The sequence below is a fragment of the Parus major genome, chromosome 1 (assembly GCF_001522545.3).
Source record: "Parus major isolate Abel chromosome 1, Parus_major1.1, whole genome shotgun sequence".
Lineage (NCBI taxonomy): Eukaryota > Metazoa > Chordata > Aves > Passeriformes > Paridae > Parus > Parus major.
The window spans coordinates 98237479-98263478 of NC_031768.1; the positions used below are offsets into that span (position 1 = coordinate 98237479).

Sequence of the window (26000 nt, forward strand, 5' to 3'; positions counted from 1 at the left end):
ACCTTGCTATAGGTTATCCAAGATATCTTCTGGATTGCAGTTCTAGCAAATCCACCAAAGTGAAATTACTGTTAGTTACTTCCCCTTGCTCTTCCACCCTTAAGAAAAAGGTATTATTATCTAACTAAAAATAAATAAATTATGGGGGGAAAAGGATACACCTACTTTTAACTTGGTTGTGATATCCCTTTTAGACAGTTTTCGCAACACCATTCGGAAATCAGCATCCACAAGGCTGTCTATCTCCTCTGCTCCTTGAATTGCAGGAACATATCCTAAATCACTCTGAGATGTTCCAAAGCCAATAAACCCAGGCACTGTTCCACGTTCTTTGGCAAGGAGCTCTGCAGCTCGACCACTGCTAGAAGGCTGAAAAAAAGCAGGGACAGGAGTCAATTAACTATTGAATTTTATTTTTCGCACATCATGCATTTGAAAATATGACCCTATTTATACTGTATAATTAACCTGCTAATTAAAATAGAAGTCTCTCAAAGAAGAGTCCACCTGTGCTTTAAACATAGACATTTGACCTAGAAAATGATTCTTCTCTTTAGGATCAGGCTGAGAAAGTTGGGGCTGTTCAGCCTGAAATAGAAAAGGGAGCCTTCATAACATCCTTCCAGTATCAGCAGGGAGCCTACAAGGAAGCTGGGGAGAAGTCTTCATCAGGAACTGTAGTGATAGAACAAAAAGGAATGACTTCAAACTGAAATGAAATAGGTTTAGATTACATATGAAATTCTTGCCTGTAAGGGCGGTGAAGCCCTGAAACCCAGGCCTGCCCAGAAAAGCAGGGGCTGCCCCATCCCTGGAAGTGTTCAAGGCCAGGCTGGATGGGGCTTGAAGCAACCTGGACTAGTGGAAGGTGTCCCTATCTATGGCAAGGGATGGGACTGAATGAGCTTTAAAGTCCCTTCCAACTCAAACAATTCTGTGAATCTATTTCATTTCTGTGATTCTGTGAATCAGAAGTCTCTTTTTTCATAATGCATGGATACTTATGGAAAATTTCGTTGCTTTTATTGCTTTATATTGCTTTTTTGCTACACAAAGAAAGCCTAACAGAAAATTCCTCCTGCAAGCAAACAATTTATTAAGAAACTATTTATCCTCCTTCACTGTTTCTGGTTTTCCTAGTTCTTATCATGAGCCAATACAGCTCTCAAGGAATGCTCCTTTTTTCTCTGAAGAAAGAGACAAAATAAAGGATTCTCCCAGCAACCAAGTGGCCAAAAATTATTTAGAGGAATGGAACAAAACCATGCATATGTAACAAGTATAATAAATACCATCACACAGTATGTGTTTTAGAGCTCAACACCTCTCCCAGTTTACTCCATTTGCTCACTGTACTATTACCTCAGGTTTGTTTCAACCTCACTCTCTTGGAAAGACTGTCCCAAAACTGACTGACGCTTTAATGTCCTCTGGGACACCTCATAATGCAAACACCTTTTATTTCCTAATGATAGCAGTAGTTTTGTGAGTTTGTGGGGTATAAATCACCTTTTCTGCATGTGAGCTGTTAAGGACATGCTGCTTTGCATTCCCTAGTCTTCCCTAAATCCAGGGAGGAATTAGGGAACCTGAACACCAGACTTCTACCACAATCCTGAGTGATAGGACAGATGTCACATCATCTCTGGCCTTTTGGCAAGTGTATTCTAAGACTCCGCACAGAAAAACACACCGAATGTACTACCGGCACCTTGTTGAATCTACAACCGCGGTGATTTTGCTGCCCCTCTCTGTACAAATACCACAGCAGCAGTCACACTCCCCTCAAACACGACCCAGGCCAAGAGGCGGGCCCGGCCCCGGCCCCAGCTACCACAGCCGGGCCCGAAGACCGCGCTGTCCCGCCGTGGGAGCCGAGCTCCGGCGGCCCGCGGAGCCCGCCCGGGGCACCCGGAGTGCCGGAGCCCCCGAGGCCTGGGCCCGGCCCCGCCACCCTCCTCGGCCCCGCGGGCCGCGCTCACCCGCAGGTTGCCCTTGGTTCGCTGCTTGTTCTTGCCCCCCATGGCGGCGGCGGCGGCGGCACCGGGACCGGGGCCCGGCCGGAGCCACCGCGGGCACCGCGACACTTCCGGGGCGGGGCCGCGCGGCGCGGGAGGGGGGGAACTGCAGCGAGAGGCCTTCAACTCAACATCCTTTAACGAGAAAATAAAACCCATCCATCCTAAACTTCGAGCGGCCCGTGGGAACCTCTACGGCGTTCTTGTACACTTACAGGGACTTTGGATTTGAGAAAGTTTCACCCACGCTTGCCAAATGGCATCGCTGTGAAGTATCCCTACAAAAGGTGTTCCAAGTCCACACCAGAGAGCCGAATGTTAGCGATTTTACTAGAGGTGTACAGAAATATTTAATCAGTATTTAATAAAAATACTTAATCCAAATAAACCAATGCCTGGTTTTTCTACCAGGCATTTAGATACAGTATCTACAAAATTAGCATTCATTGATACAGCTTTGTTGAAATCCCACTCAAAAATACATGCAACATGCACTTCATATTACAGGAGTGAAAATTTGCGAACTCAGAAGGCTGAGGAGTTTCAGAGTTTTGAAGCACACCGTAAGAGAGCCCAATTCTTGGTATACTGCTGCTTTTACACAAACAAAACCAAGAGATGTAGTGGGGCCACCATGGTATCTACCTTATCTGCACAAACACTTTTACCTACAGAAAATTCTTATGCCTTAGAGTAAGCAACCTAGCTCATCGTGATAGCATGAGTAAGACTCTTGTAAACTTGCTCCCTCCCTTTGTTCTTTTTTAAATAAAATATTGATCTCTTGGCTTACTATACTTCCAGGTAGAAAGTAGAAGACTATTAAAAAAAGTTTCCATAAAGTGAATGTAGATAGTAACAATTAATGTAAACGTCATGTTTTTGTTCCTGAGATACCCACACATGTATTTGTGTCTCTTCTTATTTGTATATTCATTCACCATATTCCATCTGTTCATCCATCTATAGTTCTGTAACTGTCCAGTACGTTATCAAGCACATTTTCTTTCATTTTAAGTAGGTATGTACCCTACATCTCCTTAACACCTGAAAGTGTATAAAGCATTCATATAGTCATTTTCATTATTCTGGGTATTTGTTTTCATTGAAAACTGGATTCATCACATAAATCATGAATTATTAATTCCCTCTGTGATCAACTCTTGCAGAAAAGCTAAGGAATCTGTTACAAGGATTAAATTAGAAATGTAGGTGCTGGGGCCTGTACTGATCTTCAACCCCTTCAATGCCCTTCAACCCCAAAGTACATTTGAAATATGTCAGCACATCCTTTTTCTTCTAAAAAATGATACAGCTGCCCCAAGTCCATATGATTTCCCCTGGCACCGTGAGCATCAAAACATTTTTCTTCCAAAGTGGGGAACTTCCGTTGCTTCTGGATCTCAGCATGTCCTCCACCTTCCAAAGAAACATCTTCTCTGTGCCGAATAAGAATTCTTTTCCATGTTAATCTTCTTACCCTGAAAGCAATTGGGGAAATATTAATCTAAATACAAAATAAAGACCGTTTTAGGAAATACTATGGTATAACTACTATTCCAAAAGTCAATAAATTCTATTTGTATATATATATTGACAGAGATAATGGTACATGAGCCGGTAATAGACATACTGCTCACATGCAAACACTCCCATAAGCAGAAACTTGTTTTATTTTTATCTCTCCTCAGAATTTTAATCAAACTTTAATGCTATCTCTCACAAAATAATCAATGAGGATGTGGTTGCCATTTCAGGGCTCACTTCTGCCTTCCCTGTGCTAAGAATTCTCAGACAGTCTTAGCTGATACAATCAAATTGCAATGCTTATTTAGTCTGCAGCACCCAGAAGGGTAAATGATGGAAGCAGAATAAACACAAATGTGAAGTGATAGAACAGCAACATTATCTAACACAACTGGGGTACTGCGGTCCATCTCTATAAAATGAAACACAGAGAAAAATAAAACAGAAATAAATATGCACCATGCAGTACTGATTGCTTTGACTGTTGCAACCAACAGTACAGTGGATATTCAGAGCTGTACATGCATTATTATAAACACAAATACTTTGCAGATCTTCACATCCTAGCAGGTGGTTGGGTTTCCCACCTTCTAGCCACATGTACATGATAAAATGCAATATTCTAACTACTAATGGCATTAAAATACAAAGAAGGACTAACCTTGACCAGAACTCTTCACAACTACTTTGTAAACCCTCTACACAAACAACACCTGGTTTCCCTGGCATGCAAAACCCTGAGAGAGAGAGCTCTTTGGCCCAGTCAATAATATTCTTTCTTTTTTGTTTGTTGTAAATGTGATGACTGTAGATCCACAATCGAGTGAACATGGTGACTTCTGACTGTGTGGCTTCTGAGGCTGTCACTGAGGAGGATGAAAGATCTTTGTCAATGTAAGCAGCTGCGTGGTCTTTAACCCATTCCCTCGCACTCAACATGCAGGGCTCGCCACTGAAGTTTTGCATCAAATACGTTTTTAGATCAGAGTTAAGGAGAATCTGCTGAGAGCGGCTTAATAATGATGACCTAATGAAAAAGAAAAAATGTAAATGCATATAAATATAGACGTGTTTACAATTTAGCATGTTTTTAAAAACACAGAATAACAGAATCCTTAGGTTTGGAAAAGACATCCAATATGAAGACCAATCTTTGATCTTGTCACCAAACCAGTGCACCGAGTGCCACATCCACCCATGCACTGAGCACCTCCAGGGAAGTGACTCCAGCACCTTCCAATGCCTGACCACCCCTTCCATGAAGAAATTCTTTCTAATGCCCAACCTGAACTTCCCTGAGGCCATTTCCTCTCATCCTGTTGTGTGTTCCATGGGAGAAAAGGCCAATCTCCACCTGGCAACAGCCTCCTTTCAGGTAGCTGTAGAGAGTGATAAGGTCTTCCCTGAGTCTCCTTTTCTCCAGGTTAAACAACCCCAGCTCCCTCAGTTGCTTTTCATAGGACTTGTGTTCCAGCCCCTTCCCCAGCTTCATAACTTTTCAAAAGTTTTGCTTCAAGCTGCCAAGAAAATCAGGCATAGTTAGATAATACGCCTGCTATTCATATTTAACTCATATTAGCTATGAAAACATCTTCATTAGTATTTAAATGGTGTGCTAACTCTTGAATTCACACACAGCACTACCAATCTGTAAAACAAAGTCAAGAAAAAGGTACTTCAAAAGTGAATATGGTAGCTAAACTAATTTCCTGTAATACACAAGTCTACTTCTTTAAACAGAAATAACAAAATCAGAAGGATGGAAGAAACAGTATTGTGACAAGGGAAAAATAAGACCTTTAACTATCTCCTCACCCCTTCAGTTTGTCTTCAGCTTTATCAAAATATACACGTCTTTCTTCTTGAGCATCAGAGCTATGAACAGTATCTACGTGTAACCCTTCTGTACAGGTGATGGCTCCTTCATGCTTTTTCCCTGTCCCTCACTTATTTGCTGAGCACACCAGAGAAATCATAAGCTCGTTTGTTTTTTCTTCAGCATTGTTGTCAACCTTGCTTAATTTGGCAGTAAACCATAAAAAAAAAACCTGTTTTCTCTGATCATAACCATATTTATGCAACACACTTTAACTTATAAATGTTTTTATTAGCAGTCATACCTCACAGTAATTTCTGGGAGAACAGTCGGATATTTAAATGGTAAAGCACAGGCCATAGAGAATTCCACCTAAAAACAAATGAGCAAATATTTACTTCATGTAAACCATAAAATTCCACAAAGTAATAAAATATTTTTTTAAAAAAAAAGCTGTTTACAATACCATAGAGGCATTAGGCACCTCTGCCTTTACGTTCAGTATAAATTGAAGTTTTGAAGATGGCACCTCTGCAGATTCATTTTCAACATAGTGTTTCAGTTCAGCTAGAGCCACTTGGTCAGTCACAGCAAACTCTTCCTCATAAGGAAACATGCTAGACAGTAAATCTAACTCTGAAATTTGTATTTCTGCTTCTTCTTGGTTGGCCATTTCTGTTGTTCCTTGAGGAAATTAAAAATCAGGGAAGAAAGACACAGCTTCAATATGGGACAAAGTTCATTAACTACTCCTATGCAAATCATGTTACAGAATCACAGAATATGCTGAGTTAGACGAACTCACTAGGATCATCGAGTCTGACTTCTGGCCCTTTACAGGAAAATCACAAGAGCCACACCCTGTGTCTGGAAAGCTTTGTCCAAACGCTTCTTGAGCTCTGGAAGCCCGGTGCAGTGACCACTTTCCCGGGAGGCTGTTCCAGATCCCAACCACCCTCTGGGGGAAAGAAACTTTTTTTTTTAATATCCAACCTTAAACCTCCCTTGGCACAGCTTCATGTCCTGCCCTCGGGTCCTGTCACTCGTCGCCAGAGAGTGCCTGTCCCTCCGCTTCCCCTCACGAGGAAGCTGCAGACTTAACGCATATTAATAGTTATTAAAAAGCCCATCATAAGCGGCTCGTCTCTGCCGGGCACTCCGGGTCACGCAGACACACTGACAGCCCGCGCGGTTTCCACTGCCCTGAGGTGGGACAGACGCGCTGCTGTGTCACCAAACCAATGTTTTCCAGTTAGCGCTGTTGCTCAGGTGTTCTAAGCGCCGGGGAGCCTCCCCTGCCCCTCGAACACACCCACACCGCTCCCCCGCGGCCCTCAGACTACTGAGGGGAGGCACCCGGCGTGCCGCCCGCGCATGCGCACACGTGACCCGCGCCCCACAATGCAGCGCGCCGGAAGCGCGCATGGCAGCCGGTGACCGCCGCCCCGCCACCGGTGATTGAGGTGAGAGGTTGCCGCCTGCTCCGTGTGGTGAAGTCATGCGACACCAAGTTGCTCGCACAGCCGCAGCGGCAGGTGAGGGACAGGAGTCCTCGGGGGCCGCCGCCGCGCTTCTGCTGCCGCGGCCACTCTCCTCCCAGTTCGGGACTCGCTCCGCCGGCGCGCTATAGCCTTCGCTCCGGCCGGGACGCGCGGCTTTTCCGATTGGCTGCGATATTTGTCAGTCATGGCGCAAGCCAATCGGAAGCAGGCGGTGCCGGGTCACGGGGGCGGGCTCGGGGCTCACCTGCTGCCGCGGGACGGGAAGTGCTGGCTGGCGACAGGGTCCGGCCTGCTGCCCGCCCCACACGGAGGTTCCACAAGCGAGCCTCGGAGGGCTTTTTTCCATTATGTCTGTCAAACGCAGGTGCGCGTTTGGTCGCTTACAGATCGCTCTGTCTTATTTTAAAAAATAGAAAATGCTTCAGTCGTTTAGGCTGTGCATTTCCTCCTGAGGGCTGTGCCGTGGAAAAGCTGGTGCAGAGCCTGTCGGACAAGTCTGTCGAGGCACAGCGTGGGTTAAATTAATAGCCTCACGTGTTGACGCTGTCCTGCCTTCCCGGCAGGAGCAAGGGCAATTTAGAAAGGATTTTTATTAATTAAAAGTTGTTTTTACTTAAAGTGTTTTTACTTAAGTGTTTACTTTTAAGTGTTATAACACTCAAGTGTTATAGCTTTTTGCAGAAAAAATGTGCTGTAGAGGAAGTTTGTTGAATGAAATGTTACTTCTTTTCTGAACAAGTTGAATGCTAAGTTGCAGAAGTTCATAATTCTGCTGTTGATGAAGTGGCTGCCAAGCAGCCATCAAAAATTGGGTCACCTGCCCTAAGAGTATACTTAAGCAAACATGCTCGTGTTTGTAAATGGCTTTTCATACAAAACGTCCTCTGTGAGTATCGTGCCTCAGCTCTCCCCAGCTTAATTTTTCTCTCTGATTCTCCTGATCTGGCCTAATTTTTTGGCTGTGACAGCTCCGAGCAGACAGTTGTGCTCTGGGGCTGGTGTGCTGCCAAGTACAAGCAAAGAAATGGATTTGGAAAGGTGGATTGATACAGATTTAGTGCTGGTTGTGTTTACGTGAAGGGTGGACAGCAAGGTTATGCTAGCCCACAAAGATTGCAGAGAATTGATTTGGAACCCTTTTAGCTTCCTTGTTTTCATTGTACAACATATGCTGAGTTTTAAGTATACCTGAGATTTTTGAATGATCTTTAGTAAGGTAAGTTACAAGGGCTACAGACGAGAAACTAAAAATGTCCTACCACATGTGCAGTAGTTACCTATCTGAAGCCAAGCTCTTGGCTTAGGACTCTGTAGTGGTAAATCAGCCTTGTTGAGAAGGGTCCATAGGTATAGTAGATAACAGACCCCATCTGAATTATTTGATATGTGGGGAAGCTGATGATAAATCTTCTCCAGTAAAGAAACTGAAAAATTTGAATTCCCATTGTCTGTATATTTTCAAATATGTTAATAGCCTTTTGCTTGTGTCAGACTTCATCAAACACACAGGGAATTTGCAGTAAACAAAATGAAAAGGTTGCAAATGCTTCAGGATTTAACTGGGACAAAACCAATTCCTTTTCATAAAATCACTGTGGTGTTTAAGTCCTTAAGGTTTATAGGATTTTTGATACTGAACTTTCCAGTCTTATTATTTTCTGCAATGATTTTGATTTAACATTTTAAATAATTTGAGTTTTTTAACTCTGTGATCTTTTCTATTCAACAGTTACAATTACATTTTAATGTTAAAATATAGTTAATTTTTTTTGTTTGGAAAATGTCAAATTAAAACAAGTTAATTCACCTCAAGGGACAGCTTGGCCATAGAAATAACTTGTGTAGCAATGAACAAGGAAAACTAAAACTACTTTCTAATCTTACTGTTTTTCTTTGTTAGGTCCTTCCTTTTAGGAACAATTACATACAAAAAATATGGGAAAGAAACGCATCAAAGGCAAAACTGCACAGTCTGATGAGTCTCCAGATATGCTGGGTATGTTTCCTTGGAGAAGTCTGTGGACCTAATGTTTCTTTTAACCTCAAAGAAAGCTTGAAAGCTGATTAACATTAGAAGGCCTTCATACTAGTCACTTGCTTTGAAGTCTCACTTACAAAATCTGGATTTTTAATTGAAACTCAAGTCTAAGCAAGAAATACTGTTGTCATGACTTTTCTAAGTATGCTAGAAAATAATAATCCTGTCTTGAAAACTGAGATTAGTTTCTGTTTTTTAAGGAAACTCAAACACACAGTTCTTTACTGATACAGATTGTGTAAAATTACTCAGAATATAAAGGGTTTGTGGAGTCAGCCTCCAAGCTCAGGTTGCACTTTCCTAGTGAAAATTTGTTGCAGAAAATTCTTGCTTTAGCAGGAAAACTTGTGGCTTTTGTGTAGAAATACTTTTGTGTAGAAATTTGTCTTTATTCTTGCAGCTAATTTGGTCCTAACTCTAGACACTTCAGCTCCCATAGTGTATTTTGGTTAAAACCTCTTAACCTCTTCTTTCTGTTCTTTTGCTCCTAATCAGAGATACTAAGTTTTATTCTTTGGCTCCACTGGATCCCACCTGTGCAGATATTTTTATTTTTTTTTTTGGTCTTGTTTATCCTGGTTATGGTAGCTTTTGTTTTTACTTGTGTTGTGTAGCATTCTCTTCTACCACCTTATTTGCCAAGTCACAGATTGTGTCTTTCTCATCTTTTTTGTTGATCCCAGCTGGGGGAGTGAGTTGAACCAGGTTAATTTAGCTGGGAGAGAGCACTCGGAGTTTGAGGAAGCTTGGTGGGATGTTTAAGTCCACTCTGCTTTGGTTTCCTGATTGTCCTGATCTTCTCGTGCTAGCTTCTGTCTCTAAAGAATGCCTTTTTTAGCTGCTTTTGTCTGGTTTGGTTCTTGGGGGTGTTGGGACCTTTTTTGTTTCCTGGTGTCAATGTCTACTGTAACTGTTTCTCTTTTTCTCCTGCAAAGAGATCAGTTATGTTCTAACTGCTGCTGTCATCTTAATTTTTTGCCTGTAAATAGGTTATCTTACGATGACAGAGACCTGTAAACCCACATATGGAACTATGACTGATCATGAATGTTCTACTGTAACATGAATAATTCCACTGTAACAGTAGTTGCCAGGTTTTTTGTTTGTTTTTTAAATGATGACTTTGAGGTTGTAGATGAAGCTTATGTTTTTCAGAAAGGCTAAGAGAATGCTGAATATCTATGTTTGTTTCTTGTTGGCCAGCATTTGCACTTTGATAAAATCCTGTAATCTTGGACAGGAACAGAACTGTAGGTACAAGAATTTGCACCAGTTTCACCTTATGCTAATAGAAGTTTGCAATCTTAAAGCTGTAATCTTGCCTCAACAAAGATGGATTCAGAGCTGTTACACTATCTGAGCAATAAAAACACCTCAAAGTAAAGTTTATGATACAGCAACAGTATACCCAGATTGTGCATGGTGGTAACAAAAAGTTTCATCCTGATACTATGATAAATTGTCAGTGTTTCTTTGGCTCTAGAAAGACTGCTTCAGCTTCTGGGTTTCTGCCTGTGTCTTCAGTGTTTGTATTTGTTATGCAATCTACATCCTTCTTGTGCTTTTTAATTTGTAGAACCTGTGTGCAAGCATTTTCGTAAAGGACTGGACCAAGGGCAAGTGAGAAGGGCACTGCACAATGTGGAGTGGCATGTTTGTCAGGACTGCAAGGCAGACAGTAAGACACAAGAGAAGGCTGAGGACAAGGAGACTGATGAAGGCACCTCGATATGGTTATGCCTAAAATGTGGCCATAGGGTATCTCTTTTGTTGTTAATTTGTCTTAATATCTTTCAGTGTCTTGTAATACAGTGGAACAAGAGAGTTTCTAATTAAACTCTTATATTCTTTTTTTTATTGTAAAGATGGTGCTACCTAGATGACTTTATATGCTTTAGAGTGTGATTTAAAAATATCTGCTCTAAATGTCAAATGAAGTACTTGGAAGATGGTCCAAAGTCATTTAGCAGGCTTAAGGCTAAAACACCATCTTGAGGATTGGCTTTCCTAGAAAGTTTGATTATTTTTTTTTTGCTGAGAAAATGAAAATGCTCCTAATCTGTCAATTTTTAAAAGATTTTAATGCTCACTTTAGTTCATGAAACTTACAACTCTGCATGCTGAAGTGGTTTTGGTTCTGTTTTATTCTTTCAGGGATTCAGACTGAAATTCATTCATTAAATGTTCAGTCTCATAGCAGCTTTATTTTTCACCCAGTAAATTATCCATCTGCAGAAATAAGTATTTTGAAGTAGATAGCCATCTATTGATCCCAATTAGTTGAACATAATTGAACAGTTTTTGTTGTAACACTTTGTTTTCATTCTGACTTTATGTATGTTTCATTGACAGTCAAATGGATTTTGTGACACTTGTGGTTATCAATATTGTAGGGCTGTGACAGAAATTCTCCAGACCAGCATGCTTTAAAGCATTATGAAACACCAAGATCAGATCCCCACTGTCTGGTTCTCAGTTTGGACAACTGGAGTGTGTGGTGAGTTTGTCAGGCAGCACAAGACAGAGCTGGAGGGCAACAGAGGCTAGAATATAATTTGTCCTTTCTTTGTGAATTCTGAGATTTATCTCTAGATATATATTCAAGTGTTTCCAGACATGTAATTTCCAGCAGTCTTTGCTGAGACTTGTGCAGTAAGTGTTATTTTCTTGTAAAATTTATGATTAGAAAATTTTCATAATTAAGGTTGAACTTGACCAACTAGTAAAAATGGTTGACTTCATATTTTACTGCTTTTACTTGGTCAGAATACTGACACATGAAAACAAATGTTGATCTGTAGCTCTAAATCTTAAGTTTCAACCCTGGGAGAAGGCTCTTTCTGATATGCACTTGGTGACAACCTTACTTTTATCTCCTCAGTAAATACATTTTTTTTTAATACCACATATAGACAGGAAGTGCCACTAGAATTACAAGGTGCTACTGGATCAAGCAATACAAAATCCATGTCCCTGGTAGTTTTTGCTTCTCTCAAAAGCCATTACACACTTGTATATATAAGGGGAACCCTAATTTTCTAAACTGTGCTATATAGAAATACTGTACTTGACATAAAGAGTTTTGCTTAGTGATGTGGTTTTGCAACTTAGTATCTGTCATTATATTAATTTTACATAACATTATCTATTTACTTGATCACACTTAGCACTTACCTGTAATGATCGCTACTTTTAATGAACTCTAGAATGGAAATGGACTTTATTAGTAACATTATTACTAATGAACTACTGAACTTCTCTTTGTGAATTTAAATTACTGTTAAAATTGTGGGTTTGAAGTGCTCTATTTTCCCTGCTTTTTAATAGAAATACTTGCAAATGAGAGGAAGTTCTCGAAGTAAGATATTTTGGCTTCCTTCTAGAGTTTCTTGGTTGTATTAACTTGAGCAAGAAATTATTCAAAGATCAGTATATTGGCTATAAATTAGTTATAAATCAAACTCACAGTCAAGAATTGTATTTCACAGTGGGCCTAATACAAAAAGTCTGATCAAAACTGCTTTTGCTTTTATTAATGATATGGATATGTGACCAAATTTCTCTGTAGTGTCCATGCACATGTGGTTCAAATTGGATCTAAATAATTACTGTTAAGAGTTTAAAGACATGTTTTGGAGAAGAAAGAGAATTCTAGAAATTCATTAAGTTCTGCTCTTTTGGGTTTACCAGTGCTGTTGTATTGATTTTCAGTGCTGCTCAAATGGCCATCACTAACAAAATCTTTTCCAATCCCTCGATTCTTTCAAGGTTGTCTGTAATTTTTTTGACAGGTAGAAGGTTATGGTGTTAAAACACACCATGGAAGTAACTATCCTTTGTTATTCCAGGAGTGAGAATGTCCATTTTTATGATTAACCAGATACACAATAGATAAAAAATCAATAAGTTGAGCCAATTTTTTTAATGAGATATGAGGAAATGTGATGACTTTAGCTAATGCTAGAGATTTGGGGAAATGCTTTGCTGCAGACTTCTTCTGCTTTTAATGTAAGAAAATTGAGTGACTTATGGTAATCCTGAAGTCTGCCTAAGAACTGTAATTGGTGTTTTCCAAAATGCAGAAGGATCAGTACCTTTTGCAACTTCTTCATAGAGTTGATTAAGTGGAATTACAAAATTGGTGTGTTTGAAACTCCTTCAGCTGTTTGTGTTCTGTCAGGGTTCTACTCTTTCCAAGCCTTTATGACCACAGCTTCTCCAACAATTTTCTCTAAAGCAGATTACTGGCATAACCATATACTTCTTTGTTCATAAACAGACAAACAGGGTTTGTGTCAGCAGTAGAAGAGCAAATACAAGATTTAAGAGTGGACCCTTGAATTAATTCTTATCCAACTTAAATACAATTAAGTATTTGCTTGACTAGAATATTCAAAATATTTCCCATGCCATAATATTCATAAGTCATTTCCTTTAGGACCTGATATCTTAGTTTCTTGATTTTTGGCAAAATTTTCCAAGCTTCTTTTTGTTGCAGCAGAGTTTCTAAGCACATATTTTTAAAGTTTAATTTATACTTGTAAATTGCAACCACCAGTCACCTTACACTAAACCTTGTAATTCTGTAACTTTGTGTAATAAATTGTGTCAAACAAGTAAATAGTTTAGGATTTTTAAATACTAGAAAAAAAAAATAGGATTAATTGTTTTCTTTTGGGGGCGGCGGAGACAGGTGCTACCAATGTGATAATGAAGTTCCATATAAAACTTCAACCCTTTTGGGCCAGACTGTGGATTTTGTTAGAAAACAAGTTGGTATTGACTCATCACATGCAGGTAAGTAATTATAGTATAGATACAGTCAATCAGAAGGTCTCCTAAGTGTTGGAGACAGTACTATAAATTCAGAATTTATACTAAATTAGATTTAGCATCTTATAGTAAAGGGAAAAACTAATTTCTCCCCTTTTTTTATCTTTGTCACAATTCTGATATCATAAGTAACATCCTAGCCGATAAGCCTAATTAGATCAGGATTTTGCTCAGCATTCCCTAAACTTTTACAGACAAGACATCCAAGACTAGGAGGAAAGGAAGTTTTACTGTGGCTCTTTTTAAAGTGTGACATTCAGTTTTTCTGTGAATAGGCATTTGAGTTTCAGTACTTAGGGTGCTGTGTTTATTCATCAGTGTTGCTCAGTCTGTCTTAAGATCTAAAGAAAAATTGGCCTTTCTTAAGGATAATTTGATTTGATTTAAAGTTTTTTTGTGGGTATTTGTGAATGTATCAGAATGACTAAGTTTCCTGCTGTTAGAGCACATTTCCTAATGGAAGGAGTAGTATACAGAGCTTTTGTCACTGGGTCTGTACATTTATGATAGGCAGCTGCAGTGCTTTTAGAACTTTAAAATATTGTGTTCAGCCTGCAGTATATCTGTAAAGTATGATTGTTTAAAAGAAAACAAACACAGCAAAAACCTCCTAGTTTCCATAATGGCAAAACTGGTTTTGTACAAGGCATTTCCACTAGAAAAATTGGAAGAATTTGCATAAGAAAATAAATGCTATAACAAATGACTGTCAGGAATTCCAACACTTGAGTGCAATCACAGGCCTTGTGGGAAATGGAATACAAACACCCTGCAATGCCACGTGGCTGTCTCTGAATTCAATTTTTTGAGAAAGCAGCTGAGGTTTTCCCACAGGGAGCAGAGTTTTTTAAGTGGTCAGTCTTTCTGAGACACAGAGTTGAACTTCATATCAGTTGCCAAGATTTTCTTCTTGGGTTTTAACTGGAAAATCAATGAATACCTGGGTGCAGTTGTTGCCTGTTTCATGTGTTCCGTGTGTTGTTGTCCATCTATCTGTTTCTTGTCCTAAGATTGTATTGTCTGTTTTCCTTGCTTTCTCTGAACTTGTGTTACTTGATTTTAAAGATAGTATTAGCTCTCAGCTGTATTTACTAGAAACCTAATCAATAGCTGACTGCCAAACTGGAAGAACCAGTGTGGATGTTATTTTGAAAACTGCCTGTAACTCCCTTAGAACATTATTAAACAGGCTGTTGAAATTTTCAGCAATACACCAAAATAATTTGGGGGAAAATATTTTTAACTCATCTTGAAGATTAAACCTTTCAGTATCATCTGTTTAGGTGCATGAAACGAATATGAGAATGCTTTGACAGTGGGAGCCTGTTTAATTTTGTGGAAAGCCCTCACATAGGTGATTTTCACAGGAATAAAGTTTAAGATAACACTTGAAGAATTTAAGAGGATGTTTGCATGAATGGCTTGTGGGCCAAGACATGTTTAATTTGCTTGCTAATTTGAAATGGGATTTCGGGGGTTCTTGATTTGTTGTTTTTGTTCTTTTGTTGTGTTTATTTTTTAACTTCTACTACCTAGACAATTTAAGAACCCAAACCAGTAGTTTTATATTAAAAAACTGAAGAATTAATTATCATGTGTATAAGCTCTAAACATCATGAATTGCTGCTGGCTGTAATAATCTTTTCTAGCCTATACCCTATGACTATCTTAATATGTGCTATGTTTTTATTATTTCAATAGAAAAACAAGAGAACAAAGAAGTTGAAAATAAAAAAGTAGAAAAAGACAGCAAAAATGAGCAAGAAAAAGAAGTTTCACTTAAAGAAGAAAATTCCCATTCAACTGCTAATGGAGAAGTCACTGTGAAAGGACTTAGTAATTTGGGGAATACATGTTTCTTTAATGCAGTGATGCAGGTACAGGACTTGCTGTTGTTTTTAGAAAAACTTTGAATAGGAAGAAAGCCACAAACAAAATGAAAAACATCCCACAACAACCCTGCCCCCAGCATTTTACAGTGACACAATTAGAATGTGTTTTTTTTATCTGCCAGGAATGATGGCATCTATCTAAAAATAGTGTGTTGGCCCAGAGAAATACAAAGAAATGGAGCTGCAGGTTCAGACTTGCTCTGAGGGGAAATACAAGAAACTGCCTTGTCCTTGAGGGACAGCATTTTTTTACTGATATAAATTAAGCGTGCCAACTTCTAGTTATTTTTTAAAAATATGAAATAGTCTGACACATCACCCTTGTGACCTCTTAGACTATAAGAGATTAGTACTCAAAGACCATGGGTGTTTATTGTAATAAAAATGTCCCTCTCAGGAACAGGAAATCAAAAGAAAATACTGGATGAACAAAACAAGATGAGCATGTTGCAGGCATTGCCATCTTGCGTGACTTGTTCAGCTAAGAAGTGTAGAATAAACTTGTTCTTCCATGTGTATTGAAACTGATGTGATCTTGTGCTCTTTGGCTCTTGATACTGAAGCTTTACTCAAACAAAATTCCCACTGTACTTGCAGATTTTAGTGAACTGGATTTGATTTATTTTTAAACACTTTTTAAACCCAAGTAAATACATACACAGTATATTATCCTTTGATTTTTTAGAAACAGACACTGGTAAATACACTTGTCAAAAGATCAGTCTGTAGAAGAAAAATACATTTAGGGTTTCTGCACTATGAAGTAAGGTTTATAGAGGACACTGGAAGTCCCATTAGCTATCTGGAATGTACCTTTAAGTCTTAAACACAGATGGAAATTCTGAAGTGGTAGTTAACCACTTTAGTTCTGTGTTTGGGAAAATAAATTGCTACTAAACTGGTTGCTACAAATTCCATGACTAGCAGAGTTCAGCTGCCCTTCCTGTTGTCCCTGTTTTCCAATCTCTTTCTGTCTTGTATGTTCCACAGAATTTATCACAAACTCCAGTCCTGAGGGAGCTGCTTAAAGAAGCTAAAGTGCCTGGCACAACAGTTAAAATTGAGTCACCTGAGCTATGCATGGTAATATGCTTTGACCTCTGTAGTGTTTGTCCTCACCTTCCAGTCTATTAAGGAAACAAGCAATACTTATCTGTCAATTTTAAAGCTGTTCCATGTAAATACTAACAAGATTAAGATGTAAAATCATCAGGAGCTTCACCACTGATTTCCATAAAGCGCTTCTGAAGTCAGCAGAGGTATTTTGTTCAGACTGTAAGAGCAGTGATTCAATACTCTGTTGTAGGAGTGCTTGCATTACGATGATATTTCAAGGGTGAAAATGTGTAACTCTTGCTATACTGCCACTTGTCTAAATGCAGAATAGGAAATTAGAGGCTGTCTGTAGAATTAACTTAAATAACACGCCTGTCACTACAGTTAGGTTTGGATGACAAAGAAAATACACAACCTTTTTTAAGAAATTGTGGTTTTTTCCTAGTAAAGGCAAGAAATCGAGACTTTGAACTAAACAATAAATGAGTTTTGCTATTTCATGATAAACCACATGTTTTTGTCAGGTTAATTCATTGCCATTTTGGAATTTTATGTATTCTATTTGACAATAATATTTTCAGGAACTGAAAAGGAAAAACTTACTTCAAAAGAATCTGGCACTGAATTAAGGCAAAACAACTCTTATGCTTTTCTTTCAAACAGGAACCTCAGCTAATAAAACTGGACCAGCCAGGTCCTTTAACACTAGCCATGCATCAGTTTGTGACAGAAATGCAAGAGACAAAAAAAGGCGTAGTGACTCCTAAGGAACTTTTTGCTCAGGTTTGCAAAAAGTGAGTATCTGTACAAAGTGCATGTTATAAAGAGTATGAAAATGTTTGTTGTCTCAGACTGTTGGTTTTTCCTCTTTTTTTGTGTCTAACTCAAAACACACCATATAAAATTTGTACAATACTTAACAGTTTTTGAAAGAAGAGCAAAATATAAATAAATAGCAGTAAAATGAAAGATACTCAGTAACATACCATACTGAGTAGCTAGCATCATATTTTTAGAAAATAAGATGTATAGACGCTTGTTGCTTTTATATCAATACATTCTGGAGACTTTGTCTATGCATGTTTGGAATGAATTGTTTTTTGCTTTATCTCTGAGTTCAGTTATACTTTACAATTTCATTTAACAGAGCAATACGATTCAAAGGTTATCAGCAGCAAGACAGTCATGAATTGCTTCGTTACTTACTTGATGGAATGAGAGCAGAGGAAATCCAAGTGAGTGCTAGAGTCATAGTTGTGCATACCTTTCTTCTTCATGTCCCAGACCCAGACTCTTTCCTCTGCTTAGGGGAGAAAGAACATACTTTCTGAGATATGTCAGCCTCTGTAGCATGGTTGTGCTATCCATAGTACTCACTTGAAGCATATTAGCAAAGATAACTCACAAAAAAATGTGGGTTTGGAACATGTGTAGTCTCTCTAAAGAATGTCTTCATTTCTGAAACAGACTGGTAGAAATTCTGTAGGGGTTTCTTGCCAGTTTTAATTTGGGCAAGTATTTCATCCTTAGACTGATTTTCTTACATACTCATTGGAACATGATGGTTGCAACTTCTCAGTTGATTTATTTTTTTCTTTTAATATCTTCAGGAACTGTTGTGTGGTTCTACAGGTACTTGTGTTGTTTGTATTGATTCTCTTAATTGGTGAAGATTATACTTTTTCTTCTATCTGAAACACATCATAAAATGAAGTAGTTAACTGAATTAGTTTAGGAAATTTTACAGAGTATATTTGTTTTGAAAATTTCAGCAAATAAGTGTTGGAATACTAAAGGCGCTGAGTGACTCTAACAAACAAAATGAAGAAGAACTTAAAAAGAAAATTAAAGGTAAAATTATCACAGCATCAGTAATTTGTAAAATCTCTTTTTTTTAAAGTATATAAAGTAACATTAATAGTATCAACTAAAAGATACATGTTTACTTGTTAAACTTTATGCCATCTCCTGAGTATGCGTGTGTTAGCTAGAATAACAGGGTCAGTATTTTTAATCTATATTTAAATGTTTTGTTGAAATGTCTTGGTGGCATTTTCTTCTTGATAGGATAAGAGAGAGTTGATTCTGTAGACATCATACATTAAAATATGTTTGGGCCATGATTAATCATTCAAACATGTAAGAAATAAAAATACTAGTATGTGAATATAATTTATGCAGCTGCTAATAGTCCATTGTTACTTAACAGTAATATAAAAAAAGAACCAAACAGTGAACAGAAGGATTTTAAACTTTTCAACATGACTTAGGAGATGAGCTACCAATTTAAATTCAAACTGTGTTACTCTGAAATTACAACTTGAAGAAAATGGTTGTGTTTGTCAGACAAAAGTTGGTGCTTGTTTTTTAAGTTCAGATAGTTGTTTCAGTCTTGAGAGAAAACAGGAATTCTTAGTGAAATGCAGTATTTCTGAGAAAAGAGGGAAATGCATTTGAGCAGAGAAAGTGGTAGAGGTATGGTTTAACCCAGCTGTGGTCTGCAAATGTGTTTTCACCCCCATTCTTTTGATACACAAAAGATTCTTAATTTAAGAATCTTGCTGTACTTGCTATCCTGAGGAAACCAGAACAGGTCAACATGCTCCATCATATACTTTGCATGTTATATTCTCCATTTTCATTTGGTATGTTGTAATGAAATTGGTTGCCAGTGTATTGTATATAATATTTTTAACTTTACTATTTACTTTTTGAATTCTCAGAATACGAAAAGAAAAAGGGAATACAAAGTTTTGTAGATCGAATCTTTGGGGGAGAATTAACCAGCACAATTATGTGTGAGGAATGCAGAACTGTAAGTAAAGTGCCTGCTCTGAATGACCTAGAGTATGTATGACCTACAGTTATGTCCTGTAATCTGCAGGAGAAGCCCAGAGTGACTGTATGTAGAAATAAGACTTGACTAGCTGCATGCTTTTCAAAAAGGAGTGTGATTTGTCTGGAATTTTTTCTTGCCTTGTGTTTTTAAAGATAATCTTCCAGTTCCTTTCAAAAGCCTTCCAGAAAAAGAGGTCAGCAACAGCAAGCTGCCCCTGCCAGAACTCCCTCCTAGATTCCCAGTGAACACCTTCCAGATCATAGAGTAAATTAGTTGTTATGGGGCCCTACCTTTTTTTTACTCAGGAGATTACATTTTCCCCTCTCCCAGAATGAAAAAACCATGGGATTGCCAGGAGGACAGCTAAGAAGGCATTACTGGGATAATACATCCTGAGAATGAAGTAATTGAGTGCATTAACAAATGGGCTAGTTGAATATCATGATAGATTACAAATGTGAGGCTCTTAGGCCCTAAGCTGCAGTCTCACTAGATAACTGAAATTCATCAAAATATTTCCTGTTGATTTCTGTGTTAATGTGACTGCTGGATTTTTGGTCATTGAAAGCTATTTGTGGACATAAATGAGCTGTGTTTTACAGTTGTGTGCACAAGTGAAAGCAGGCCTTGAATGCAAACATGCAAATGCACCTATTGACAGCAAGCCATCTGCTTCCAAACAAAATTAAATTTGGCTCTTGATTATTCATTTAAAGGTGTCCTTGGTCCATGAGTCTTTCCTTGATTTGTCGCTTCCTGTACTAGATGTTCAGGTAAGAAACAGTACGTAGGTGCTTTTCAGCTTATACATATTTTTTGTTTATGTGAAAACACTTATTATTCAGTCATTAGGAAGAGCATTTAAACTTCTACTTTTTTGCAAAAGTATCTTTTTCAAGTCAAAATTGCACAGAAAGGTAGAGAAAAAGATTTTTCATGAGAACCATTCTTGTAAGTTGTGGCTCATAAATTGTCTCTGGGAAATCATACAGGTTGTTTGAGTTCTTTGGGGGTTTGTTTCCACTTTTTTCATCCATTTTTCTGCACCAAGTACCAGAATACTTCTCCTAATATTCAGGTTATGGAATAAAGTTAAGAAATGCTGATAGGATAGTATGTGAATACTTATTTGATCAATCTCCAGTCACTCAAAGTATTTGATTTGCTTTGTGTTTTGTATTGATAACATGTATATGTAATATTTCAGATTTTTTGTGTAGCACTGCTTACTCATAAATATTGGAATGGAACCCCCAGAGCCAAAGGGGTCATGACTTTTGCCACAAACAAGCTTTTCACTTTAGCAGAAGCAAACAAGTTCTGTGGCAGGCAGTTCAACTGAAAATGTCTCTACTTGTGTAAAACATTACTCTTCAATGCATTTAATGAGATCTGTTAGAGGCAAAGGTGATGTTGCCCCTTTACAGGTTCAGAATTTGGCCCTCAAAAGCCTTACTTTTTCATACTGTTTCATTCATGCTAGTCCTTGTTTCATGTGGACTCTTGAGTGAGACACTCCTTCCATTAATATCAGGGTGCGAGTTGTATGTTACATCATTAAAATACTACATTTGAGCTGAAAACTCAAATAACATCTCTGTTTCTGTGGTTGTTCTGTGGCTTTTTGGGTCTTGTAGAAAGTGAAAATTACAAAGAGAGAAAATATTAAGAAAAAAAAAGAAAAGGAGTCTGAAGATGAAGAGAATAAAATCAATGACCATTACCTTAAGCAGAAAGATGAGCTCCCTCGTACAAGTAAGCACCTAGAGAAAAAAGAGAAGAAACAGGCCAGAAAACGAGCCAAGGTTGGTTTGGATAGGTATTTCAATTCTGCTTGCTATTTCTAATGAAAGAAATTCCTTTTGTTTCCTAAGTTTACATGAAGGAGGAGAGAACTTAGAATTTCTCCTATTTCAAATGCACAACTGAAAAGACCAATTATACCCATGTGTTTGCTGTTAAGATGTTCTGTTGAATGTTGCTGTGCAGGAATAATATAATAATATCCAGCAGAATTTGTTGCCTGTCTGAAGTAGTCATACTTTGTATCAGACTGTTTTCCTGTCACTGATTGCAAGAATATTCACAAAACTTTAGAATACAGACACAAGAAAGATCAGGAAAATAGCAAGGGCATCATTAGCTGTATTTTGATGATACTGTGTAACAAGGAGCAGCAGGAATTATGTCTGAGTGAGGATAAATTCAGTGTTAGTGGAGCTGATCATCTTCTGATCATTAAATCATAGATTGTTCTTCCCCCTCCTGCCTTGTGCATCTATGGCATGCAACAAACATTCTCATAAAGAACTGGTAAGAATTGCTAAATATAATTTGTACTTACTTTGTTTTTTACACTCTTGTTTATTATGTATTCAAATGTGCAGAGCCAACGCCGGCAGCAAAAACTTCAAGGAAAGGTGTTTCAGTTGACAGATCTCTGCACAACTGAACAGCCAGAGGTAGATGTAGAGTACAACCAAGAATCAGAGACTGAAATAAGCTCTGAAACTCTTGAAAAGAAGCAAGAAGAGGAATCATCACATGATTGCAAAGATCACTGCTTAACTCAGAAAGACTTGAGTATACAGGGAAATAGTACAGAGATTCAGAGCAGGCATGAAAATACAGGAAAGCCAGAACAAGAGTGTGAGGAAAATGAGTCTTTCACAGATCTCTCTATGGAAGGCTTAGATTCTACTATGAAGTTTGTCAATGGCCTTGACAACCTGTCTTTGAAAGAGGAGGATGATGAAAATGCAGATGAAGAAGAGCTTGCTACGGACTTTTCAAAACTCCACCTGAGTGCCAGTGAATCTGATGCAAGTACCTTGGATGGCCTACAGCCTGTTCCTAACAAAACATGTGAAGTATCTACAGATGACCCCGAAACAGCATTCTGTACTCTGGCAAACAGGGAAGAGTTGAACCCTGAGGAAGATTCAATCCATCACTGTTTGTATCAATTTACCCGTAATGAAACACTTACCGAAACCAATAAACTACTGTGTGATGTGTGTACACAAAGGCATTGTGGACCAAAGAACAACATAAAAAGTATGACAAACTTTTTTAAAAGAAAACTTTAAATATATCCCTGTCTGCTTCTTGAGTGGGTAAAGGGTGGGGGGATTATCCCTAAAGTAGTATTTGTATAACTTTGTCTACTTTCATTCATAATATTAAAGGGGAATGCTCAGCTTCTCAGTTGTTGTAGTAGATGACATTGTAACAGCTTAGTGAAAATAAATTCCTGCTGTAACGTTTGTTTTGATACAAAACTTGTTTTAATCTTTGGTGATTTTTCTTTTCTGCAGGTGAAAAGAAGTATGTTTATACTAATGCCAAAAAGCAGATGCTCATCTCTCTAGCTCCTCCAATTTTAACCCTTCACTTAAAAAGGTTTCAGCAGGTAAGTATCAGGCTGATACATGTATATAGCCTCAGGTTGATATGTAAATACATGTACATGTGCATGTAGTCCTAGCTTAACTTGAAAACATGCTAGTGTTACTTTTATTTTGTATACAACTAGTTTGGTTTTTTTCCCAAAGTTCGGAAGGCATTAGTGTGCAGCATTGTGTTTTGTGGTCTTTGAGGCATTGAAGTGTGTTTTCCTGAAAGAATATTCCTTGATTAAATGGAAAACACTGTTTTGTGAGCATATTCATAACATATTCCCTCATTATTCTTACTGTTTACTGTATTAAGCAGAATTTTAGCATTGATGGTTTCCTGCTATTACTGCTGGTCATGGGCTCCTATATTTCAGCAGGTAGAGGTAAATAGGATCCCTTACTAGTAACAAATAAGTAACAAGTTGGCAGAAGTGGAAAAGAGGATTCTGAGCCTTGTGGGGGACAAGGAAGGATAAAAGGAAAACAAAGCAACTTAAGTTTTATTTACAGTCACTGAAGTAAAGTCACTTACCTCTTTATTCCCAAGCTGTAGAAAAATTTTTAACTTGGGGCTTTAGCTTTTCAAGAGAGAAAGAGGAAAGGAAAGGGAGACAATATTACCTCTTGTAAATTTAAACCTGTTTGGTGTTTTGGTCAATATACTTGAAAAATAAGGGAAGCAACTTTGATTAGATGAAAACGAATTTCATATAGAAAATTGAAATGTGTAGCCTGTTCCAAGAGACTGTAATATGAAGAAAATAACATTTATCATCATCTCCTTTGTTTTTCCAGTTTGATGCTGGATGATTATTTAAGTGGGAGCACAGTTTGCATCAGTTCAGATGCTCTAAGATCAGATCCTCAGGCATGTTACAGTATCTGAGAAGCAAGAGTTGTCCTCATAGTTACTGAAGTACATTAAAGCTGATTCTTTTTCCACTTCTGCTACCATTACATTAATGTATGAGTGAGCTGAAGAGCCATCTTAACTTGTGCTCCAGTGCAGCATGTGGGGGCAAAGAAATAATGCTGGAATACTGGAAATCAGAAATAAAAAAATTCGCTTTTTCCCAGTTTTGTATAATATAAAACTAATTTGTATTGTTGAAACTTTAACCTGGAACATTTAGTAACTAAGAATGGTTTTAATATGCTGCATTTTAACATGATGGGGTTTTCCCTCTACTTTGATTGTTTAAGGCTGGATTTAATCTGCAGAAGGTTAACAGGCATATCAAGTTCCCAGAAGTGATAGACTTGGCTCCTTTCTGTACAGCTAAATGTAAAGTAAGTGGGAAAACAATCAGATTCTCCTATGCCATGTTCTAATGTGCTTTCACAACAAAGCTGCATAGCAAAATCTTTGTAGAATGCTTGTCAAGCCTGCTACTTTGTGTGTTAACTTGTACTTTACTGCTTGCAACTGTAGTCCTGGCATGAATCTCTTGTGATCAGTTTCCATTTAATCAGCAAAAAAAGCAAAGTTTACATTCTTCAAAACGCAGCACTTGGCTGACATAGCTAAACTTGTGGTTTTCTAGAATGTGGCTGAAGGGAATACAAAGGTCTTGTACTCTCTCTATGGAGTTGTTGAACACAGCGGAACAATGAGGTCTGGGCACTACACTGCCTATGTTAAAATGAGAGCTATGAACAACCACCTCTCTGATCTTGTCCTTCGAGGACAATCTCAAGGTAAATCATTAGAAATATTTTACAAATAATTTTTTACAGAATCACAAAATGGTTTGGGTTGGAAGGGGCCTTAAAGATCATGTAATTCCAACCTCCTGCCATGGCCAAAAAGTTCTCTGAGATGGGCAATGAAGCTGGTGAAATCCTGTAAGGAGCAGCAGAGGGAGTTGGGAGGGCTTAGCCTGGAGAAAAGGAGGCTCAGGGGAGATCTTACTTTCCAGAACTGCCTGAAAGGAGGGTGTAGTGAGGTGGGGATCCAGCTCTGCTCCCAGGCAACCAGTGACAGGAAGAGGAAATGGCCTCAGACTGTGCCAGGGGAGGTTCAGGTTGGACATTAGGAAGCAATGAAGACAAAATGGTGGTTAAGCATTGGAACAGGCTGCCCAAGGATGTGGTGACATCCCCATCCCTGGAGGTGTTCAGGGAACAGCCAGATGTCGCAGTGCTCTGGTCCAGTTGACAAGGCAGTGATCAGTCAGAGGTTGGATCTTGGAGGTCTTTTCCAACTCAATGATTCTATGATTCTTAAAGGACAGTAATAGAACTGATTGCTTCAATTCTTTGTTGTAACTTTTACTCCTACATTTTTCCTTTCACAGCTTCAGAAACTGAGCCAGTGAAAGGTCAGTGGTTCCACATCAGCGATACCCATGTACAACCTGTCTCTGTGTCCAAAGTGCTGAGCTCCCAAGCCTATCTTCTGTTCTATGAGAGGCTGCTGTAACTCATCAGAAGAGCCTTGTGTGTTGCAGCCACCTTCTTTGGAGGTCTGAGAGAAGACTTGCAAATCATGTTGTTAACATGTTGGAGCTATACAGCAGGAATTCACTTTCTGCATTTTAGACACACTGACAAGTGGTTAACTTATACTTTTTCCAGTGTTTCCACTACTTTTCAATAAAAGTTTTTTCCAAAATTACAGCTTTGTGTTTTTGTTGAGTAATTTGGATATTGATATAAATCTTGATCAGCAGCTTTTTCACTTTAAAGCAACCAGCTCTACTTTTGAACTGTAGTTCACTAGCTTTCATGTGTTCCCATGCGGTTTTTAGACCTGGGTTCCAAGCATAAGAAGCTGTTTCTTCCTACATGTCTTAAGAGCCAAAACAATTGCAGCCTCAGCTCTCTTTTCACTATCAGTTTATGTCCGATAGAGGAGCTCTCAAGTTGGCAAATGCTCCAGCCATTCTCTTGCTGGTGCTTTGGCAAGGCTGAGTGCTCAGCTCGCTCTCACTACAGGCTGTCCTGTGTAGCCTTTCTGCATAGCAAGCTTAAGACCAGTAGTAGTCCTGCACTGACGTGACTTTGAAGTTCTCCACAAGCTTCATGTTGGCTTTCATGTGAATGAAATCTTGGCTCTGCCAAGCTAGAGCAGCAGCTGCT

General features: G+C 38.5%; 3 protein-coding genes across 11 annotated transcripts in view; 1 reads left to right on the plus strand and 2 right to left on the minus strand.

Moving 5' to 3' along the window:
• LTN1 (listerin E3 ubiquitin protein ligase 1) overlaps positions 1-2105 on the minus strand; it is a 31207-nt gene extending 29102 nt beyond the window's left edge. For both annotated transcript variants that reach the window (XM_033518024.1, XM_015625142.2), the window contains exons 1-2: positions 1983-2105; positions 166-369 (exon numbers count right to left, since the gene is read on the minus strand). In XM_033518024.1, the coding sequence (XP_033373915.1) occupies positions 166-369; positions 1983-2024 (246 nt within the window). In that variant the 5' untranslated portion in view covers positions 2025-2105. The remainder of the gene's footprint in view (positions 1-165; positions 370-1982) is intronic.
• A 992-nt stretch (positions 2106-3097) lies between these two features.
• On the minus strand, positions 3098-6779 carry RWDD2B (RWD domain containing 2B). Of its 2 annotated transcripts, none has more exons than XM_015639541.3 (5): positions 6355-6779; positions 5828-6045; positions 5666-5733; positions 4207-4572; positions 3098-3499 (listed from the first exon to the last, which is right to left on the minus strand). In XM_015639541.3, the coding sequence occupies exons 2-5, from the start codon at positions 6032-6034 to the stop codon at positions 3262-3264; spliced, it is 879 nt and encodes a 292-aa protein (XP_015495027.1). In that variant the 5' UTR covers positions 6035-6045; positions 6355-6779; the 3' UTR covers positions 3098-3261. The 2 variants fall into 2 exon arrangements, with proteins under 2 accessions (XP_015495027.1, XP_015495034.1); XM_015639548.2 differs by having other exon boundaries at positions 6167-6779.
• USP16 (ubiquitin specific peptidase 16) lies at positions 6770-25538 on the plus strand. Of its 7 annotated transcripts, none has more exons than XM_015639510.2 (18): positions 6770-6824; positions 8764-8859; positions 10478-10659; positions 11295-11398; positions 13595-13698; positions 15436-15611; positions 16617-16709; positions 17346-17476; positions 17830-17917; positions 18455-18533; positions 19406-19497; positions 20238-20294; positions 21159-21326; positions 21909-22578; positions 22839-22933; positions 24123-24209; positions 24464-24617; positions 25217-25538. In XM_015639510.2, exons 2-18 carry the CDS (start codon positions 8799-8801, stop codon positions 25339-25341), a joined length of 2466 nt encoding a protein of 821 aa, XP_015494996.1. In that variant the 5' UTR covers positions 6770-6824; positions 8764-8798; the 3' UTR covers positions 25342-25538. The 7 variants fall into 7 exon arrangements, with proteins under 7 accessions (XP_015494996.1, XP_015494985.1, XP_015495002.1 ...); XM_015639499.2 differs by having other exon boundaries at positions 6788-6896; XM_015639504.3 differs by lacking the exon at positions 6770-6824 and adding an exon at positions 7136-7227.
• The last annotated feature ends 462 nt before the right edge of the window (positions 25539-26000 follow it).

Coding starts and splice junctions, on each gene's coding strand:
- RWDD2B (XM_015639541.3), bottom strand. CDS start 6,034: ATGGCCAACCAAGAAGAAGCAGAAATACAAATTTCAGAGTTAGATTTA. Junction 5,734..5,827: donor AGGTGCCTAATGCCTCTATG/GTATTGTAAACA, acceptor ATTTGTTTTTAG/GTGGAATTCTCTATGGCCTG. Junction 4,573..5,665: donor CTCCCAGAAATTACTGTGAG/GTATGACTGCTA, acceptor CTTTTTCATTAG/GTCATCATTATTAAGCCGCT.
- USP16 (XM_015639510.2), top strand. CDS start 8,799: ATGGGAAAGAAACGCATCAAAGGCAAAACTGCACAGTCTGATGAGTCT. Junction 10,660..11,294: donor GCCTAAAATGTGGCCATAGG/GTATCTCTTTTG, acceptor TCAATATTGTAG/GGCTGTGACAGAAATTCTCC. Junction 17,477..17,829: donor TTTGCTCAGGTTTGCAAAAA/GTGAGTATCTGT, acceptor TTCATTTAACAG/AGCAATACGATTCAAAGGTT.